The sequence below is a fragment of the Melanotaenia boesemani genome, chromosome 3, assembly GCF_017639745.1.
Source record: "Melanotaenia boesemani isolate fMelBoe1 chromosome 3, fMelBoe1.pri, whole genome shotgun sequence".
Lineage (NCBI taxonomy): Eukaryota > Metazoa > Chordata > Actinopteri > Atheriniformes > Melanotaeniidae > Melanotaenia > Melanotaenia boesemani.
In genome coordinates this window covers 18,978,314-19,001,086 of record NC_055684.1, presented here as the reverse complement: position 1 = coordinate 19,001,086, position 22,773 = coordinate 18,978,314, and the positions used below count along the sequence as shown (strand labels likewise).

Sequence of the window (22,773 nt, the reverse complement as noted above, 5' to 3'; positions counted from 1 at the left end):
CCCTCTGTTCCAAAACAGAATATGAATCAGTGGAGTTCCTGTGGGTTCTCTTTATCGTCTTATGTTTCCATTTGTTTTGTTTTTTTTGTTGTTGTTTTTTTTAGTGTGTGTGTTGCATGACGTGTAAGAATGCTCTGTTGTCCCACGTGATACCACATACAGCCTTTGCCCTTTTCCATTATTGCATTTTCCAGGGACCCTAACTCTTCATTCTTCTAAGATGACCAGCAAATGGACAAATTATCCTTATTTCTTCTTTCTGTTTCCAAAACTGGCTTGTGATAATAATTTTGGCCAGAAGATGGCATCAGTAGGCTGCTGTGAAATCAAGATCTGGAAACAATCAGTACATCATTAATCCCCTTACTTGTACATACAGGAACGTTGCTCAATGCTGTTTTTTACTTTTCACATTTATTAAGGGATCCAATTGTTAGTCTCAGATAGTGATTAATAAAGCTAACCATGACCATAAAAATCAAGAACTATGGTCTTACTAGTGGACAAAAGAAAAAATATTATGGCCAGTTGAGGAAATGAAAATGTCGTCATTGGATTAGCTCATCTAATAAATCCTGAGTTTTTACTGATGCTGGCTGAGCTGTGGTCATTAGTGATTTATTCAACACAGCAGCCAGGGATTTTTTTCCCAGATGTAGATAGCTGTCTTTTGCCCTAAGAAAGAACTCTGGATGTGCTTGGATGGGTACCTTGCAATGATGTTGTAGTTAACCGAAGCAGCAGGAGTATGATGTTTGTGGACCTCAACAGCCTGAAGGATGCACTCCAGCAATGCTTCAGGAAATGTTATGCTTGACTTTGCAGTATAAGGAATGTGTTGCTTGTATTGAATAATAATGCAACATTCAGTGAAAAATAGAAAAGTCAAGGATTCCCATTGAAGACCAGCTTATCTTCATGTCTGGCGTATACTTTACAAAAGCCTAACAATGCATTTTCTGTTGTGTCCACATCTGTATTCACAGTTGTCAAAGAAAAACATTTTGTATTCAGTGCATGTAATGATATAACCCAGAAAACATACCACAGTGTGAGGAACTGCCTTGTCCACTACGTGTTTATATGTTGTTTATGTGAATAAAAAAATCCAAGGACTTTTCATCAGAATTCAACAGAAAATTTCAGTTTGAATTATTCTTCAAGATCTGGAGTCTGAGCATAAGTCTGTGTTCCCTTAAATCAGATATTCTGATCAACAGAAGAAGTCAATGATCTGTTATTCTGAGTAAAAAAATAAAAAAAATGAAACACTGATTTCCCAGAAATGAGGCAATGCGCAGTTTATTTTACTCAAATACACATATAAAATGTAATCATGGCAATCATGGGTCAAAGCAGGATGACATATTATGACAACTCCCAGGGTCTGATAGACGAATAATTTCCAATTGCTGTGTTGGCTCCAAAAAGCCCTGTCTGATCCCGTCCTATCAATCTATCACAAAGACATCCTGCAGCTTTCTCAGCTGTCAGTCGGAGAGGTTTGAGTTATAATGATCCCCCCTTACTGCGCATGTGTGCAAGAGAAGTAGGCAAGTGGGAATTGTTGGCTGCTGAGAATTGATATTCTGACAAGGAAAGAGTGAAGAGATGCAAGAGAAGTGGTTAAAGTCTGGTAGATGTATAGAAGACTCTTCAACACCCCACCTTGATGACAGGTATGAGTAGGGAGGCCTGACTGTTCATACAACCCTTGCTCTACCCCCCTGCTCAGCTTGCCACAACCCTGTGGGTTATACATGAATAATGAATTTTTGCCCCTTATGGCAACTGCATGGGAAGCCCTATATGCTGCTCACATGCCGTACCAAATATTGTCCCATTATGACTGAACGCTCCTCTTCCTGATTCCAATAGGCTGTTTGTCCCATGATCCTTTTTCTAAACGCAATTTTAAAATGTTTTTAGACATTTTCTCAAACATGATTTCTATATATTTTGTTTTGCAAGTTTATAGCTGCATTTAAAAATCTTGTGCTTTTGTAGTATAATTGCAATAAATGTTAGAACTCACCGCAGTGATGGTATTTATCAAAAACATGCAAAGCAGAAGGTGGCCCTTGCTCATTGTGCAATTACCATGTACCAACATTTATTTTCCAGCCTTGTTGGAAGTGATTGTTCCATAAAGGCTTTACTTGTGTTTAGTCTGGAAATACAATGCCCTCTTCCTGTGGAGAGCTTTACAGGAATCCACCACATGAGCATTTAAATCCAACCAAACACACAACTAAATCTCTGCCAAATGTGATGAAATTATCTTCTCTATTTTTAAAACAATTCTTGACAGCAACTATATTATTTCAGTTGATCCATAATTTAAATAGGAAGAAAAAACCCTGATAATAGTTCCATCTCATAGATATGGTCCTGGGGTTTTGATATATACGGTAGCTCTGTGGTAATAGTACCTTTGTTTTGATGGTAGATTCGTCTTTCTAACAGAGCTGGGACCAGGCTGTTCTTACCCTTATTTTATTTTCTGTAATTGGAGGCGTCTCCGGTGTGCTAATACAATTTGTGTGTGGGGTAAGCAATTATGTTAATCTCAAACTATAAAGGCTGAATGAAAGATGTTCCTGTGATCTCAGGTCATCTCTGACATCACTGTCTTGCATTTAAAGGCTTTCCCATGAAAACTCAATCAGTTTAACTATTAAATTAGCATGCTAATGGCTCACTAACACAGTAACAATAGATTATCTAGTTATGTGTGGTAGGGTTCACATTGGCTCTAAAACGACCTCACCTCTAATAGCAGCCTCATTATTTTTGTTGACAAAATTCAAACTCAAGTCAGCAGAAATGAACACAAAGTGATGAATTTTATGTTGTGTTAGACAGTTTAGTTTAGTTTGGGAAACATGTTAACACAAAATCCTGAGGAAATATGGGTAATATGTGACTATGTTTTAGTTTAGGATACACTGTCGCATCTACATGTGCTTTGTGGACTTGAAGAAAGCATTTGACCGGGAGTCCTGTGGGGAGTGCTTTTGGAATATGAGGTAGCAGATCCTCTGACAAGGGCCAACAGCAGAGAGGGTGTTCTGGGCATGTCCCACCCAAAGGAGGCCCTAGAGCAAACCCAGGACGCGTTGTAGGGACTATGTTTCTCGCTTGTGCCTGGGATTGCCTCAGATGAACTGGGAAAAGGGAAGTCTGGGCTTCCCTGCAATCTAATTTAAATCCACCATGATTACTTAAAAAATAAACTCAACCCGAGCCCAAATGATTTTCATCAGCTGCGCATTTAATGTATAACAACAGTAAAAAGTGAATCTTTGCTTGCAAAATAGGAATGTTTTTTATGTACAGCATTTATACAGTAATATATTGTTTAAAAAAAACATTACAGTCTGACAGTTTATTGCACAACACTTATATAAATTATTGTAGTCAAACCACACAAGAAACAGATTAATTCTGTCATATTTCAACATTTAACAGGAAATGTATTTATTATTTATTTTATCTTGCTGTTTTAAATTAACATGAATGGAAGTCCTGTGAGGAGTATAACAGCTCTGCTGATACTGCAATGGTAAATTCCCAGCCCCACCGAAGATTTCAATAGTCACGGTGAGATGAGTCGAGAAGCAATGAAATGGCCTGAACCACACAAAGGCTTCCATCTTTAATCACTGCTAAGGGTGAAATAGTCAAAACAAAAATCTGCATTGGCATGATGCCCAGACTGATTTTTTCTTTCTTTCTTTCTTACTTTTATTTTACTTTTAATGATGCTAATTATTTGAAAATTTAGACATGACACTTATACTACATCAGCGAGGAGACAACAAGCAGCCAAGTAAAATGTACACTGGAATGCAAAATAAAAAAACAACTTGTGAATTATATGTTGAAAAGCAAGACTAAAAGCAAGGATTTAAAGCAACGATAGCGCCATGAAGCAACAAACAGACTTTACAAGGACCAACAGCTGATCCAAACACGTACATGATTAATCAAATTCCACTCTGTCTACAAAATATAAGAAACACCTGATTTACAAAGCTAAGCTACAGTTCCTCTCACATCTCCACGTCTCCAGGGAAGTAGAAATAATTTTTCTGCTTCTTACCCATATTTAATTTCCAGGCCATGTTTACAGTAGATATACTGGGAAAATCAATAAGGCATCAAGGCCTTCATCTAACTTAATCTGCTCAGATTACTTCACAGGAGCTGCAGGTGTTCTTAATATCTCGTACAGTGGGTGCATTTCAAGTATTACGCTCAATGTAAACAATAACTGATGAGACATTAGGGGGGGGGAACGGTGCTGTGGGCCAGGGATAGACTAATCTGATCCACGATCACGCTTATAACATCATTAATCATGCTTTCTGCTACAGTTCGATTTGGTCTCCACTTATCTTTGAATGGCTGAATTAGTGGTCTATAGATCATCACTGTAAAAATTTCCTATCTCATATGAAATCTCTTCCGTACAAAGGCATGTTTTATTAATAGCCTCTACATGAGCATTTAGCATGGATAAAACACGAGATCCATTATATTTGGCACTAAAAGCCAGGCAGTGGGCCCAAAATATCTCTCCATATATTTAAAATTGGATGGTTGAGATCTTTCTGTGTTAGATTATTAAATAGTGAGACCCTCACCTTGTCAATGATAGATTTTACTACTTTCAAAACCTAGTAGTTCACACAGTCATCTCTGAACAAAGCATAACATTGCAAGTTTTTAAAAGCCCCCAGGAAAGGCTTGCCAACACAGAGTTAGACATCTTTGCTCCAAATAGCTCCAAATGGTGACAACACTCCAAGCCGGTGATATGTAGTGCGAATAAATGTCCTTCATTTCTGACATATATAAAGTACTTTGAGTCTTGTTGCTCCAGATGTGCCGTCCCATTAAATTGGCTCCTGTCTTTGTTGAGCTCCTCTGGAGACTTTTCACATTGAGTCATTCTTTGTTAAGTGCTGTTCTCTTCAGAGCTCCAGCCACGCCACACACATGCTTAGGATAAGCACCAGCTACAAAGACAAACCGTTACCCAGGGAATGGGAATTGCCGGTAAATTCGGCAAATCCCTTTCTCCTTCTCCTTCCGTTGGAGTGTTTTAGAAGTTGGATGTTTGCCTGTTGAAGTTTCTTAAAAAAAACAAACAAAAAAACAAAAAAATCAACCAAAAAAAAAAGTAAATAAATAAATGGTGACATTGAATTCAAAAGTCTTGCTTTGGGACGTTCTGCTGTTTGATGTATACTGCGGTTTGTGTATGTACATCTGTATTTGTGTAGTTATGCATGAGTGTGTATATAATGTGAGTAAATTTATACAGTAGGTCCATTAAAATCTGCAGTTCATCTGCATGTATTATATTAGAATATGATTATGTGCAATTGTGTATTTCCACACATGCACTTAGGTGTGTGATGATGTTCATGTGTTTAACACCTCCATTACATGTAGATTTGCAATGTGTGTGTCTATGTTTGCATTACTGAAAGTGTTTAGTGTTTATGTGTGTGTGAGCTGCACATCTCAGCTCTCTGCAGACATAGCTAAGATGATTTGTTCCATTTTATATGCCAACTTCTGCTTCTGAGCTTGTTCATCTTGCTCCAGTGCATCAATGATCTGAAACACAAAAACATTTGTCATAAATATGGACCAAACTTTAAAACCGCTGGCCAGTGGTAGGAATCACACAGATTTGAAGATACATTTTTAAATAAATACCAACACAATCCATTTTGTAATTGACATTGCTAATAAAAATAAAATCTGTTGTGCATTTTACAGCATTCTGTCACAGTTAAGTTTACTTAATTTTACTGATTTACTTTCAATGATCCATCGCTGCTTTGATTGAATAGGATTAAATGGAAGTGCATAAACGTAATTTAAAATAGTTAAATTTGAATTCTGGCTAAAAACAAGCTATTTTAAGTCAGCAACTTTGGAATCACAGAAATTTTAATTGGTATTTTGAAGTATATCTGACTAGTCTGATATTTCAGACCATATAATGAATTTACTAATGCATCAGGCTAGCCTATAAGCCTTGGAGTTGCTGTGGCTTAAAGGGTAGAGTCAGTAGGTCAACCACTGATTTCCCCACATGTCCATGGGTAAGGTCATGAACTTCACAATTGCTCAGCATTGTGTTCATTGCCATGTGAGTGTGTGTATAATACAGATAAGCTTTCAATTGTACATAATAAAAAAGCCCAGTATGACTGTTAGAGCAAATGTAGTTTTTACTCTTAAGCGCTTTGAGTGGATGACAAACCGAGAAAATCTCTCTACAAATGCAGTCTATTTATTGCATTTCCATTAAGAGCAGATGTAACGTGTGTATATCCCCTTTAAACCCAAAGCAGCATTTACGTGCATCTTGCTTTCAAGGTTGATGCACTGTCTCTATTTTATAGAGACACACATCTTTTTTTTTTTTTTTTTTTTTTTGATGAACATGAGACATGAAAACAAAAGAAATAATCTTAAATAAAAGTTGAGGGTTTAAGCTTGCAGGTGATATAAATTTAATGTCACTATCTGCCAGAGAGGCAGATAAATTGTGATTTTAATAAAAAGTGAAAATTCTGTCAATTTTTAGGAAAACCTTCAGGATTTAAGATATTTTCAAACAGTACTTAGACTTCGAAATGCTTTTTAAAGGAAGCCTTTAGTCTTTATCAGCTAAAAAAACCAAAAAAACAAGCTGTATAAACTTTGGAAAGACTTAAAAAATTGTTATGACAAAGTTGTTTTTACAAAGTTGCCTTTCAACAGACCATGTATATGCAGCACAACAATAGCATGCCGTAAGAGCTGGTGTATGACTAATTGAAGTCCAGCAATCAGCCTCCATCAACTCCTGAGGGAAATATCTTGAGCTGCTAAATGATTCACCTTCAGCTGCTGCAGCTTTTCACTAAATCTGTTGCCTCCTGTGGCTGGAAATGACAGTGTTAGTGCAGTATGAGAGCTGAGTTAACCAAAATACTAAAGCTGTGGGTTATAAACCCAAATCAATGAAAGTAAGCAAAATAAATAAATAAATAAATAAATGTAAAGTGGGTACTCCACTCTGGTGTGTGGGTGGGTGTGTACGTTGCATTTAATTCTAGTAAATGGTAACCTTAGTTTGCAAACCGGGCTAGTAAAGGATCTAAGCACATTATCGTGTTGCACTGAATGGACCGATCCTCACCTCCTGGCTGTACTTGCTGACGTAAGCATAGATCTCATGGAGGGCACTGAGCACGTTGAACTCATTGGAGTGAAGGCGAGCCTGTTCAGCCAGATACGCATTCATATCCTGATCACTGATGGCAGGTAGGCGGTTGATGTCAGCGTAGTATCTGAGAGGAGACACAAACACACATACGCTGTCATCGTCAAGGACACAATCATGCATATAGAGCTTTTCTCCTCGGTTGGATTTAGTCTGTTGTTATGAGAAGTCAAATAATATTCACTGACAAAGGTGCCACTAACATCTGAGGCATTTTGGTAGAAAAATAATTTAATGTTTAAACCATTCCAGGACACGAACACTGTATGAAAAATGTAAAAAGATACCCAGCCTTATAGTCCTTGAATAATGCAGACTGATTAAATGGTATTGAATACATTAGTCTTAACCCTTTAACTGCCTGCTCTACCATTTGGGAGACCATATTTTTCGGAGACTCAAATGAATTTTATTTAAGAATAAAAAAATGTGTAAATGTCTGTCTTAACCACTTGCTAAGTAGGTGTTTGTTATCCAATTCCTGTTTTAAGTTTTGTTTATTTAACTACTCTTACTGTTTTTAACATTATTATTTATTGCCATATGCATTTCTTTAAAAAAATCTTTTTATTTTTGTCCATAGGAAATGAAAAATTACAAAGATTTTTTTCTCTTGCTTTATTCTTAGTTTGAACATTAAAGCGTTAAGCTGAATAATCGCAATCCATGAAGAAACTGAAATGACGGTCGCTAAACCAACCAATCGTCTTGCATAGTAGTGTAACTGAACTGCCGCCAGGTTTTGTTTATACAAAAGATTATTTTACACACTTATGGAAATAAGGTGAATACTGTTTCTAACTGTATAGCCAATCACTGATCCATACTTAATTGTAACTTTCACCTTGCTCTTATAGTCAATGCTCATTGCAACACTTGGCCAACCTGCATCTGTCTTCCAAACACACTCTCAACCTTGAGTACTCACCTTTCTACCCAGCTTTTGTAATGCGGTATGTCCTTGGCATATAGTAGCTTGGTGGAGGGCGAGTCTTTGCCTAAACGGTGTTCTGACGTTGAACAAGAGTCCATAAAGGTTTGTGCCACCACAGACAGACAGGCATCCGTGATACTGCTTTTATGGATGTCGAATACAAACTGGGGATTCTTGATTACATTTACCCAGAAGCGTAGAGGAAGGCTGAAAATATGGAGAGAGAAACAAAGAATGAATCTGCAAGAAATATTTGCTTCACAAGTTCAAAACGTTTCTTTGGAGTTGGTTTTTGATTAGTCCCTTGTTCGATTTTGGCTATGAGAACAAAATGGTTAAAACTGTGTTAAACTATCATCTATAAAAATAATATCTTCAAAGAGCACTGTAAGACTGTTGAAACTGGTAGAAATGTCAAAGCATGAGATAATACAGTTAACCTGGTAAATGTCGCATGTGTAAAATGATGATAGTAAAAGGAAACAAGCAGATCAAGTATGTGCAGATTGAGAGCTTTTAAGTGCTTCTAAAAGCAAATAGTGTTAACTGTGACCTGCCAGGTTTTGCTTTAATATGTTGCATTTTAAGAACTTTCACAAAAGCTATTGTCTGACCTAACCCAGCTGGCACTAGATTAACTTCATGCTGATCTCAACATCCTGCCTAGAACAAATGTTGAACTTTTGTTTTTTAACACCACAACTTAAAACCAATAAAGTTCTAGTCTAAAGATTTGTGAGGGGACACTCATAGCATACCATACATCTTAATGCTGTTCTCCCTAAAATACTGGTTAAGATATTTTAAATTAATCTGTAAACAGTCTCACGCACTTTAAACGGGTCTCACTGGGATCACCTTCTGCTATAAAATTGTAAGCGTGTTAAAATTGGAGGTTGAAGTTTAGTTTCTTCACATAAAATTTTGGGGTAAAACAGTCAGAAATGACTAGTTTTCTCACCAGTTGCTCTTCCATGTGTGGCGAACATCCATATCATTGATACCGTGTCTATCAGCCTGCTCATCGAGGAAGTCGAACATGTATTTAATTGCGAGAGGCAGGGCAGTGCCCCGACACACAGTGCTGAATAGAGTCTCAAACAGGTCGTCCACAAACTTCTGCAGCGTACCCTGTAGAATAGATTAATACTGTAAATATAACTTGGACCTCTATAATCTTGTGCCATTCAGTCCACTGCATTTAATGCGATATATTGTTATGTATAATGTGGCACCTTTGTTGCAAGCAGCCTCGTGAGATAGATCTCAGACACCATCTTGCTCCCACGTTCACCCTCTTTCTGGTCTCCGTGGTCGTGATTCTTGACTAAATGCCAAACTTTGACACCACTTTCCAGGTCAGGGGTCAACATAGGTACACGAGAGTGGGGGCTGTCAGGGCTGGTGGGGTTGGAGCGGAAGGGTACATCCATGCCTAGGTTGTCAAACATGATAGAGCTTAAAAAAACATATTTTAAAATGCAAATGCAGTTTGTATGTGTATAAAAGCAAAAGAAAAAAAACTTGTTTCACAGTTTATAATATAAGGTTGACATCCTTCAATTTCATCTGCAGCTCAGCAGGTAAGATATGTGTGTTTAGACTGCATAATAAACTACTGCCATCATTCCACTGGTTGTCATAGTAATAATATACATCTAAGGCATGTTTGTTTAGCCAAGCTGTGGTCCTCACTTCCTGCCACTGTTGACGCCTGACATAAGCGTGTTGTCTTTTTTTAGGACTATATTTAAAATGTAATACAAAACAACACCACAGATTGCATTTTTCTAAAATGTTCTTAATTTAAAACAAAGGTTACCTGACTAAATTATTTGTCTTGCTATATAATAACAATAAAAAACAAATATATAAACATAATAAACCTATTGTATATTTTCTGTCTATATCTTACTGTCTTTGTTTAATGCACCATGTAAAATTGCGTATTTTTGTGCTTTATGCACCAGGATGTGGCAGTAACACGCTCCCATGAGCTGGATTTTTAGTCTTTGCATTTCTTAAACAGTACTGACCATATCTGCTGATACTGCGTGGGAAGCTGGCTGAGGAAGGAATGATGAAAGAGGACATCTGTTTGGGCACCAAGGCCACCACACAGCGATCAGACACCTGAAAAATAAAGGTACAGTCTCGTGAGTTTTAGTCTTGCAGCTATTGATCAAAAGTTATCATGGCAGCCATTTAAAATCTTGTTTGAGACAGAAAAATAAAGGACCAGAAATATGTGGTTATGATTCAAGGCCTTTGAATATATTTTACCAACCACCTTTTGCTTAAGAAACTAAAGGTGTAATATCTATTGAAATTAACTAAAATTAAACATCAAACTAAAAATTCTGTATAAGTTTAGAAGGGTCATGCACAGATTTATTTTAAGGCTATGTTTTTATACTGTTTATATTCTGCATAAGCTGCAGATTTAGCTAATACTAAATCTAGCTTAACAAGAGAATAAATACACACTTCAACACCTGGCAAATAGCTTAAAAAATTAAAGAAAAAAGAAAAAGAAGAGCGCCTCCCCCGTTTGTCAAGACATACTCCTGCTATGGATCCTCGATTGTTTTTTGACTCTTCTTGTCTGCATTTTGTAAAACATTTGCTGATTAGTCGTCTGTGTGAAGAAGCTCAAAGCTAATGGTCGGGGAAACATTCAGCTGACAAAGGAACAGGATGACTCATCAGAAATCAATGACCTGTGTATTCATTTCTAACTTACATAATACCAATATGTGTTGTATATTGTTGGAAAGCACTTTACAGTGAGGATAGGGATTGTGCTTCTGTGGAATGAGCAGCACAGCTAAACAAGTGAGTAGTGCACTCCACTCTATCCTCTCCACTCCCAAATTCTGGAGGTACTCTGTGATGACCCTGGCTCTGTGGGGGAAAGCATTGTCAACATGGAAGACGGAGTTAGGTTGCAGATTCTAGGATGGGAAATTAAATCAGCACTCCAGAATTTCATTCCAATATGTCTATCAGTGATGTGCCATTCAGGTGCTGGTTATACATCTGTGGCTGACATACATCTGGCGGCACTTCAATCTCAAAACAAGCGTGAATACAACAGGAGAATATTGCATGGGATTTTGGCACATTTATTTAGGTACAACCCACACACTTAGCTGTGTTGTTCATTCCACAAATACAAAATCCTTACAAGTTACACCTCATTGTAAAAGTGACTAATCAGGCTTTCAAACAATAAATTATACAGTGCCAACTGGCATATTTAAAAGGGAGAAATAATTGACCAAACACAGATTTCCTTATATTTTGTGCTATGTTAGTATTTACCCACCTGGTAGTGCATGAGTGTGTTGAGTCTCTTCCAGTCGCCTTCTATCTTTGTTGTGATGTCCTCATCTTGCAGGACCACTCGAGCTGTTCTTCCCTGCCGCCACTCTGTAGGAAAAATAAAATCAATGGAACAAGTGACATTTTGTGCCATTTAATATCCTAATTGCCTTGCATACAGTATTTTGTTATGTCTAATGTGAATCTTTATGTTTACACTACCCTTAAGGTCATGTTATCCTTTTCTAATATGTTTACTCTTTAAAATGATGCTCGTTGTCAAGTGTAGCAGCCAAGATGTCAAAAAGACTGCTTCCTACCCTTGACAATTATAGATTGTTACTCTATGAGCAAAACACAAATGCCAGCATCTTCACTTAAGTTGCCCAAAGCAATGAAATGCATCCTGTCCAAATCCCTAACCTGTAAAAGCCCCTTAAGGTGTAAAACTACAAGCCCAAGGCAGTATCAGCCACTACCAACAAGGTGTCTTATTTACTCCCTTTGAAGGTGCTTGTCACCTGGATTTGTGCCACGTCATTCAGTGTTGGATGACATGTGGTGGGTGTAAGCCTAAGTGTAGGTGTGCTGTCAGAAAGGTTTAATGTCCGTGTTAGAGTGTTGCTCTGATTGGGGCTGGAAACAGGTAAAGGGAGGGGATAGAAATGAATGTGGAGCTCTTTGTTGATGTCAAACATCTCCAGTTGTCTGAGAGAACTTCCCTGACATGGCTGCTCCCAGCTAAATATCTACCATCTGTCATTATTCCAGCAGGATATGAGCCATTTTCATCAAGTTATTTTATATTAGGATTTATAAGACCGTATTATATTATACACTATAATAAAATGAGCCTTTCACAGTCTCACCTAGATCCATGTCTGTAGCTCGTGGTCGCTGTGAATAAGGCATGTTCTTGTATACTGCATCCAGGATCTTCTCCTTTACCTGGTTAATGGTGTCACAGTTGAGCACCTTGACAGGGATTTCTGGGCTGTTTTCATTGTCGGGGTTCACACAGCTCAACGTCTGGAGATGAAGAAGATGGTGGTGGAAGAAAGAGAGAGAGAAGCAGAGAAAGGTGCTCATGCGGAGGTTCTGTCATTACCTGCTCCCTACCAAACTGTCCTGGTGGAGAGCATCTTGGCTTGAAATGTAATTTCACACCTCCAGGATGTGGCTGTGCAGCTCTACCAGAAGCATTAAACAAGTAATGAGACACAGCCTCTCTCACTCTCCGACATGGCAATCAGAGACGTGTCATCCTGTCACTGGCTGACTCTGCTCTGCAGCTAAAGCTGGAGGGGGTACTTTTTCTGATGGAACCCAACCAGCTCAATTTTAATAGAAATGTAAAAGACGGAAGCATGCTGTGTGTATCTGTTGACTCTACACGACTGTTCTGATTAGCATGCACCAAACAGAATTTGGAAGACACAGTTTTTGGTATGGTATGTAACAGGTTGATCATATAAAGCTACCTGCTAAAGTTTTATTTCAGTTTTTGGATTTTTAGACCTTATCACATAGAGATGGGTCTACTTCAGTTGCAGAGGAAAACCGAAAACAAGGAAACTATAAATTTAAGAGTAAAGCCTAGATGTACCACCATCCATCTTGGGAACACAACAGCTTGGAAGCAAGTGCCAGCATTGTTCAGCTCAAAGAATCAGATTCATTGTTGGTACAGTGAAGGGTCATATCAACCATTATGAACTCTGAACTGTCTGTGCACCTACTGGAGCAGCTTACTGTTTTCATTTTGTGAAGAGCAAACACTGCACTGCAGAGGTTTCAGGGCTGTGCAACTTCTCAGAGAACCTAAGTTTCATGTGGAAGCATAGTGAATTAAGTTTCTACAAAAGTGTATTGAAGGAGAATTCAGGATCACCCGCTAGTTGCATCTTGTGTTTCACTTTGTACTTGTAGAAACTTTTACTGGAGACAGTTGGGACTGCAGCTAGGACAATACCCACCATGGGAATGTGAGCAAGTTGCACAACAATGTGGATAATTTAGGCCACAGCTGAAAAGTGAAATATCTTGCATTCTGCATTTAGCATCTAAGCAGTTTATTGCTACTAAAATGGGAATCGCTGTTTGCCCTGTAGCTCTATTCATTTGAGCTGTTCTAAGATATCTTGAGAAGAAGTCTTCTTTGGACCTGCCTCCAGCTTCTCTGACAAAGATCACTGCTCATTATTCACTGATTACAATGCCTAATTTTAATTACTTGATTATTTTAATCATTCATATTTGGCTGGGTAGTCAATAACATTTGTTTGTGATGTGATAAACTCACAACTCAATACAGTAGGCCTGTATTATTTTTGGTTTATTCAGATTTTAAAAGAACAGCTTATGTACTTTTGATACTTGAGTTGTGGAAATATCTTTTTGGGAAATTGTTGTGTTAATTTTACATAAGTTGAAGAATCAGTGGGCAGATAGAAAAGTGTATTGAAGCTGTTCTGGCTGGATGCCCATACCTTACTAAGAAATTGTAAGACATTTGTGTGGGGTTTCCCTTGAATTTGTCAGTCTTTAGTATCTGTATCTTTTCTGGGAATGAAACCTCAGTCATGGCAATGTGTGTACATGTGAATATGGTCTGAAAGTAAATGCATAAACTGAGGTAAGAGAGGAAACATGGCAGTTTACTGACTCAGCGAAGCAGCAGTGGAAATTAGAAAACACAAAGAAATAAAACAATGAATTCGGTCTTTTAAATAGATCAAACAAACATTCTGATGTTTATGCAAAAAAAATGAAACCAGCAATACTTAATGATGTACTGCAGCAACATTCTATGTTATATAATCTGCATTTGTTTTGAGGAAACTTTGTTTAGATCTTGATTATAATGGAAATGTTATGCAATGTAAGAGTATTTGTCTGCAGAGAAAAAGCATTCAAAGCATCATACCCAGCCTGAGACTATACCACAACTATGTGAATCTGACACAAGATGGCAAAAATTAATACAAACAAAACGTATAATTTTTTTTCTTATAAATTTCTTTGTGACTCACCAACGTCTTGTATTCAATCTGCTGGCGGATGAGTTTATCTTCACTGAGGGAATAGCGTGCCTCTCCTGTAATAGAATCTATGGGCCCCTTCTCCATTTGCTGTTTGATGGCACAGAACAGCATGAAGAGAGGTTCACCAGCACACTCCTATTTTTTTGGAAGAGAACCCGGGGATTGGATTGAAAGATGGGGGTGCAAGATGCAGAAAAGAATTGAAGTGAAGGAAAGAGATCATCATTTGTTAGCAGACACGATGAGACTTGGTAACTGGTGCATGACACGTTAAGTAAAATGGAGCTTTTATATCCCAAATGGGAGATATGTTTTACTTCACAGGTAACCATTATACCTCTGTGGTGTGCATTAAACACATCAATATTAGGCTGTTAAAATCATAGCTACAACACAAGCATACACAGCAGTCTATTTAAAAATCAATGCAAATCATTTTAAGGGGCAGCGCCATGCTACATCACACTGACACCTGTAGAAATGAGGTGGGAGAAAGGTTTCTTCTTACCTTGAGAAATTTGTGGAGTAAAAAGGCAAACCAATTTGTTAGCATCTTTTCTGCTACAGACTCTGTTCTGCAAGACAAAAAAAAAACCAAAAAAAAAACCAAACAAACAAAGAAAAAAAACACACTTAATTGTTTTCAAGAGATATCCCACAAAGAACCAGTGTTCTGATTATTCATCCTGGTTTTGGACCTCTAAGACCTTTTGGTTTCAGTACTCTGGCAGTACTGAAACCAAAAGATGTGACACTGCAGGTTACGAGACATAATATTCTCACTCAGCCCCTTGGTCTCAAAGGATATGCACTTAACTAAACTGTAAAGTAAGTGCTGCTAGTGCACAATATATTTGGGGCATGGCATAATTGTGCAGACAAAACTTGGCCTCTTCAGATCTCTCACTCTGTTTTTTGTAGTGTCTATGCTAAGCCACTTTACATGATTCAAATGGGAGGATTGAATGATTAGCTGTGTGTATCATGTCTGAATACACTATAAAATTGGATTAAATTTAAATTTTATCTAAAGCTTACAGCATTATAGACATGCTCTCTTTCTCCATAACCCTCTGTCTCTTCACTCTTTTTTTCGTCCTTACCTGTGTTTTATCCTGAACCTGTACTGACTCTTCTGTTGATGGGAAACTATTAAACTTGTGAATGGTTCTGCAAGAGCAGCATGTTTGTGTTAACAAGTTCTTGTTGTACCAGCTCCCAAGTGAACTCATCCTTATATTTAATGAGTTGGCTTCAGATTGAGAGGGCCCTCCTTTTTCCTCAAAAAAAAAAAAAAAAAAAAAAACTCATGAAACATTCATCAGGCTGGTCTCAGCTCTGGGAAAACAATCGGCAGATAACCAGAGGTGGAGGAAAGGGGGAAAGAAGCAAGAGAAAGGAGGAGAGGTGACGAGGGTAGAAACGTGAGCTACAGCTGAATGTTTCATGAAGGGCGAAGTGAAGATAAGTCAGACTGACAACAACTCTGCACTCACTCTTCCCCATTAGGTTCTCTTCCGCTGTCAGTCCCTCCCACTCTCTATCACTTTTAACACTCCTGTCTTTCACCTGTCTGCTCAGTCACTGCATTCTTCAGACTAGTAACCAATGTTTCATGTGGTTGCACAAAACCCAGCTGAAGAGAGGTGGCCTTTCTTTCACTGGCCTAGTTACTCAGCCATCAGTGTGGTAACTGGGCTGGAAAGAACAAAGCACGGAGGAATTATCTATGCCAAAAGATATGCAGTGTTGATCAGAGCTGGTAGATTTTGTTGGAGAAATGTTCTCTAGTTTAAATTTTTTCACCACAGAGGACAATATATGCAGTTTTACAATGAAACAAGGTAGTTTTATAGTAATTCTATAAACCTTACCTAAATTGTAAAATTATTTAAGTTTTTCTTCCTCTTTTCTACAAATACATTTGATATTGCATTGCTAAGCATGTCATTCTATGTCATGTTGATTGTTTTTAAATAAAAGCAAGCTAACACCCTATTCGACAATAGCAAACATAATCACAGTATAAAAAGATATTACTTAAGTAATCGACTGACACTATTGTTTAAAAATGCATGAGCAGCTTTATGCAATGCATCTTTTAGTGACATTGATTTACCTGCGGAGGAGTAGTTTGGGGTGGTTTTTGCTCTCCAGATTGCGCCCTATAAGGTCTGACAGCAGGTGTTTGAGGATGTCTGTGGCGTACTCTAGCCTCCCTTGCAGAGCAGTCATGATGAGTGAAGCAACGTAGCCACGGTCACGCATGGAGAACGAGCGCTGCATCTCCAGTGTACGGATGAATGTCAGCAGGAAAACCTTGTTATTCACCAGCTGAGCAAACTGCTTCAAGGCTTTCTCCACATTCGTCTGTCCGCTCCCTGGCACCTACACGCATCATGCATTTTTGCACACAGACAAAGATGCACATGCTTATTAATATTTGTTCAAGGATGATTCATAGCAGATGAAAACTGAATTGGATATACACAAAAATTCTTACACACCACCTTTAAAAGCAAAATGCAAAAACAGAAAAAATGATGTAGCTACAGGTTTGTTAATAGGGAACTAAGCCTGCACAAGTTATAACTTGTCTGTCCTCACCATGAAAATATGTCTCTTTTTTCTTTTTTTTCCTACGAAAATCTATAAATCATCTTTAACATTCCTACTAATGAAGAGTTTTACTCTGATGAAAAGGAAGTGCAATCAGAGGTTTTAATTTAGAGATCTTTGCTAATACATGTGATTGTGTGTTGATTAGACCAACCATAAATTGTAACACCAACCATTTTTGACCTTGAAAAAGTCTTTCCACTAAAATTTGAATTGCACGTGGATTTGCCATCAGATTTGATTAAATAGTGACAATTAAAAAGAAGACACCACTACCCGGAAGAGTATAAGCATTTTTCAGAAAATGCCCATGACTCATTAACATAGGATGGCAGTAAACTTATAGTACAACCTATTTATGCATTACATAGCTCATGTAGTGACCTTCAAACAAACTGGCCTCAAACTACAGTCTATAAAGTACAATTTATTCACACCGCTCTGTTTGACAGAAGTTTGAAAGCTCCTGTGAAAAAGCCAATATTAGTTAAGTTCTGACTATTTGATGCTTGAGGTCAAGATATTGAAACTGCATTAAACTGCTGCAGCTCTGCTTCTAAGGCTCCTCACCTCCAGCTCTCTGAGTACAGGATGGTCATCGATGCCAGGAAAGAGAACCCTCATGGCATAAGTGCGATAGTCCAGGAAGGGAATGCCAGCTCTGTCCAGATCACTGGTTAACTCGTTGATGTCCGTCTGTAACTCTGCAAAAGCTGCATATGGCAGAAGCGTCGTAAATATTTTTGCATGCACTAGTTTTGTCTTTAAATTACCGTCAGTATTTCCTAAAGAAGTGCAGTTGTAAAATGTAAAAAATGTAAAAAAAAAGTAGTAAAATGACAGTGCAACATATGTATATTATATTGCTTGTCTGTCAACCCCCCAAATGACACAAACAGAAACTTTAGTCTTGTGAAAACTTAACATCTTTGTAATCTTGAGGATTTTTTTTATTTGATTACAAAAAGAAATTAATTTACGGTTATAAAATGACATAAATGACCAAAGACTAAATTTTTACTTGTCTTTCAGTCAACCAAATATTTAGTAAATTGCCATTGAAAAAAAAAAATCTTGTTAATGAACTTATCACTTTCAGGTTAGTGCTCGACAGCTGGTGCTATAATGCAATCACAAGTTAAATGTCATCTTGGGAACGTGAGATTTAATGAGCAGGGTTTGTATGGTTTTTATGTCTCAGACTGTACTCACCCTCTTTACACTCAAGAGCCACTCTGGACTCCAGATTGTCCATCTGCATCTGCAGGCGCTTCAGAGTGAGGTCGTTCTCATGTGACTTCCGTCTGTAAGCCAGTAGAACGATGATGACGATGATGAGGAGCAGCCCTCCTCCAGCTGTTATACTGACGATAGCAGGGAGGGTGAGCAGGCTGTCTGATCGGATGTGAACTTCTCCTGGAGAGATGTGGAGTCCTCCTACTTGAACCTGCGCAGGCAAATTATTTAAAATATTTTTGAAAATGCTCAAATATGAATAAAGAAAAACAATTTGGACAAATGGGTTAAAATTAATTTAAAAAATGTCATTGAAAAAAAGTCTGCATAGCAAGGACATAAAATGTTACAGATTACAATTGCCTTTGAATAAACCAACCTCCGGGCGCACAAGCTTATGTTTCTTTTTCCAGCTCTCTTGTCATTATGCGCTTGTCAATAATTCTAGAGGACAATGTGCATAATAGGAAACCTACCAGAGCATGAGTGACAGACATTGACAGAAAGCCAGTGACTAACCAAAAGCCCGTGAGTGACCCACAAACACAGTGACGTAAAGACAAACAGTGACCTACAGAGAACGACCCACATTCACATAGACAGACTCACAAAAAGACAGAAAATGGGCAGATAATCGTGGCGTTTAGACTGACCATGACTTTATGCTGCCCAGTGAGGTTTGGTGGCTCACAGAGTAACTGAGTGTCAGACACTGTAAGAGAACAAGGTGTTTCTCCTATCAACACAGTGTAATTAAGCCTGGCTCCCCCAGATGCAGATGGCACCAGGTTACGGCCCTGCAACACAGTTAAAGAAGGAAATTTTCAGATTTTAAACAGCTTTTGGTGAGAATTCCAACCAAAAAAAAAAAGACAATAAGTGGTATAAGACAATAGATTAGGAATTCTATTTATTAACTATTTAGGACTTGGGCCTAATGGGAGTCTTTTGACACCACTTAAATTCTCAGTTTGTTGATTCGAATGTGAACAATTCAACTTCAATTAATAGTCAAGCTGAAAGCTACATTCCTGTAATCAACCAGCCCATAAAGAAAAAAATAGCAATCTGTGTCTGTGTTGCAATGTAAATGGTCACAGTCAGAATTGTGGAGAAAAGCTGCTGAATCATTTTCAAGCTTGCTTCAAACCTCCAACTTATATTTCATGCTGCTCCCTCATGACAATCAGAGCTAAAGGTTGAAGTTCCTTGAAGTGGCACATGGTGTATAGAGAGCAAATCAGATGGAAAAGAGTACGAACAGAACTGTTTTTTGTGATGGGAAGCATTTGATCACCTCTGGAGAACAGCACTGGACACAGAAGGAGCCAAATGTTTTGTCTATAATGATCTCATTTGTTTAATGTATAATATGGAAATAGTGTATGTGGCAGTACAGATGGAGTCAAGAGTTTTTGATCAGTGTAGCAACTTTGGGTGATTACAGTGATGTAAACAGGTTACAACTGGGATTACGCTCAAGAGTTTCTGGAAAACTGAATTGGTCAGCTTACTTTGAGAATGATGGGAGCTCCAGGTTTTTGCTCCAGAACACCTGTGAGGCTCAGGGGCTCCAGGTAGGGGTTGGGGTAGTAGACAAAGCCTGTGTTGTTATAAGTGAGCAGTGCTTGGACGTTGTTGAAGACAAAGCCAAACTCATCCACATGTTTTATCGTCTCCGCGTCAGTTGTGTACTCCGCCTTTAAGGAGGGGGCGAAGCAGCTGATTGTGCTTGTGTTCAGAACTTTGCACACCTGGAGAGGAATTGAATTAGATGTCCAAGTTACTTACAGTGACTGAGCATGCTATTATACATTATTGTTTTCATGTAAGGGCTTGCACCATTGCTCCAAATATATTTATAGAGTATATGAGAAAATATTGATTTAAATCTCCGTCAGAAATTTGTGAGTCTGAATGTTCTTGTAATTTCTTAGTTTCCTTCATGATACAATCATTGTTGAATTAGGTGATTAATTAACAGCTACTCTTTACTTTCCTAAATCAAGCAACTGCATTTTTGAAAACTTGACAGATTCAAACACTCATCTCGTTTCATGTTCCATGCGACATACAAGTGCTGTTGATTAATCCTTTTCAACATGTATAATTGTAAATACATTCACAATAAACTTTCATATCAAGACAATCACTTGATCACTTCTGTGTTTTCTGTAGTTGTTCAAAGCTCCTTTTAATACTGAGCTGTCCCTTTATACTTCACATGCTCCAGGCCTGGTTTTAGCCAGCTTCAGACAAATCTCAGGTTCCAAAGGGAGCTGTTTCAAGTCAATTAAGTGCTTATGTGATTCTAAATACTTTTAGGCAATCCAAGTTATGTTTTCAAGATATGCAAGATAAAGAGACTGCCTTCATTAAATACACCAGTGGCCTTGTTTCCCACAGTTCCTTCAGTAAAACGTTCGGCTTTAATCCTTTTATACTTCAGCACTGCCAGTGACACTGTGGAATATGTATTTTTAATGGACCTGCTCAGAGTTTAGGCTAGCATCAGTGACACACCCTTTAACTGGCTTAGGACTGCACCTCTAACACACACACACAACATTGTCCACTTTAAACAGTCAGTCAGTCAGTCAGTCAGTCAGTCACATGGCATTTCCTCTGGTAAAGGCATATGGTTCAGTCATTTCTCTTTCTGACATCTCATCAGTTACCCGTTTAGTATTGATTTCTGGGGGTTTCAGTCAGTGCAGACCTCAGGCAAATCCTTGACTGGTCAAAAACTTGGGGCTGAAGGTGTCTGGACTTCTGCCATCAGGGCCCCAACACTTTAATACAATCAATCACTTTGAAGCAACCTGCCTGAGCAGTTCAGTCAAGCAGAATCAACACCATAAATCACCCCCCTAAAACTGAATTCTTTCATGTCAGTATTTTAAAATGTCACTTTGGAATGAACTGCAGTGAATGCAGCCTCTTTCTAACCTCTACTTTTATGTTCAGCTTCGATTTTATAAGCACGGCTTTGAAAATGCATGCCTTGAAGATGTATATGTAAAAATAAAAAGGAAGCAAGTTTATCTTGAACAGAAAAAACACCAGTACAGAGAAGATTTATTTTTGTCTTTTTATCAGTTTGTCAGTCGAGCTTGTGTGTAGTAAATCAGGATTCATCTTACTCACATTGACAGATTCATGGCCGGCATATTTGACTCGAACCCGAGGTTCCTGAACTACATCCAGGTTTGTCCCAGTCACTGTTAGGGTGGTGTGTCCACTGTTTGAAGAAAAGAAATACATTTAATTCACAAAAATTATTGTGCAGATATGCACACACAAACACACTGCACTCCAGGTAGCCTGTGCATGAATGCAAACTGCCTTTCCACCATGATTTAATTAGAGCGGCGACCACAGAGAGACCAATCTTTTTCTGGAGAATCTGCATTAATACATGTTTGAAGAGGTATAGCTGGTAGCTTGCTTTTTGTTATTGGGCAGAAGAAGCAGATCAAACGAGGAACCAGCTGGCTGCTATTTTATATTCATCCATGACTGTGAGATTGGCATAGCATGAATACAGGTGCTGCTTGTTTACATATCTGTGCTAGATGTGATTAAAATAAACAACACATTCTAATCTTTACATAACCTGTGCTGCAGGGCTAACTTAGAAAAATGTACAAAAAAGGAAAGGAAGAAGAGAACATTTCTATTTTAAAAAAAACAACAACAAAAAAACTAAAAACAAAAACAAAACAAAACAAACAAACAAAAAAAAAAAACAACTGACCAGTCTAGCCAAGTAACAAAGTGCCAATCCCTTTTCTAACACTTCAAAGGCTACCTAAGCTTGTAGAGCCTCATGATAGAAATGCACATTTATGATGAGGGCCCTTGATTGCAGCTCAACAAAGCTCCTCCTGTCACTAGGCTGAGGGCCAGGGCTTCTCTCTGAAGTCTAATCTGCAGGGACGTAGTGTTGGGTAATCCCACCCGAAGCCAAATTAAGTGCCATCTTTTATTTAGAGGAGTGCAGGTAATGCACTCCTCAACTGTGATTCAAATGTTTATGCAGCAGATTAATTTGTTGGCATATAAAATTAGCAACATCAAACTAATTCAAGAGTATTCAAGAGAAAGGTATGATTAACAACTGTGCTATTTTAAAGATTTTAATTTGCTGTATTCTACATGTTTCAGAGAACTTGTTAAATCACAACACACCTCAATGACATCATGCCTTTTTCACAGAAACCATGGTGTTACTAGTTAACGCACAAATTTCCTGGCAAAGGATAGCCTCTGTTAAGCTGGAAACCATATATGGACTGGAGGAATTTTCAGAAACATTCAGT

The 22,773-nt window shown here is 38.1% G+C and overlaps 1 protein-coding gene across 1 annotated transcript in view; it reads right to left on the bottom strand.

Moving 5' to 3' along the window:
- Positions 1 to 3,253: 3,253 nt before the first annotated feature.
- Positions 3,254 to 22,773, bottom strand: part of LOC121636217 (plexin-A2-like) — a 78,363-nt gene continuing 58,843 nt past the window's right edge. The window contains exons 17-32 of the mRNA XM_041979515.1: positions 21,599 to 21,692; positions 19,966 to 20,205; positions 19,105 to 19,248; positions 18,428 to 18,662; positions 17,786 to 17,928; positions 16,716 to 16,984; positions 15,105 to 15,171; positions 14,585 to 14,731; positions 12,422 to 12,581; positions 11,557 to 11,660; positions 10,265 to 10,361; positions 9,464 to 9,663; positions 9,190 to 9,359; positions 8,223 to 8,435; positions 7,211 to 7,361; positions 3,254 to 5,631 (exon numbers count right to left, since the gene is read on the bottom strand). Of these exons, the coding sequence (XP_041835449.1) occupies positions 5,536 to 5,631; positions 7,211 to 7,361; positions 8,223 to 8,435; positions 9,190 to 9,359; positions 9,464 to 9,663; positions 10,265 to 10,361; positions 11,557 to 11,660; positions 12,422 to 12,581; positions 14,585 to 14,731; positions 15,105 to 15,171; positions 16,716 to 16,984; positions 17,786 to 17,928; positions 18,428 to 18,662; positions 19,105 to 19,248; positions 19,966 to 20,205; positions 21,599 to 21,692 (2,530 nt within the window). The 3' untranslated portion in view covers positions 3,254 to 5,535. The remainder of the gene's footprint in view (positions 5,632 to 7,210; positions 7,362 to 8,222; positions 8,436 to 9,189; positions 9,360 to 9,463; positions 9,664 to 10,264; positions 10,362 to 11,556; positions 11,661 to 12,421; positions 12,582 to 14,584; positions 14,732 to 15,104; positions 15,172 to 16,715; positions 16,985 to 17,785; positions 17,929 to 18,427; positions 18,663 to 19,104; positions 19,249 to 19,965; positions 20,206 to 21,598; positions 21,693 to 22,773) is intronic.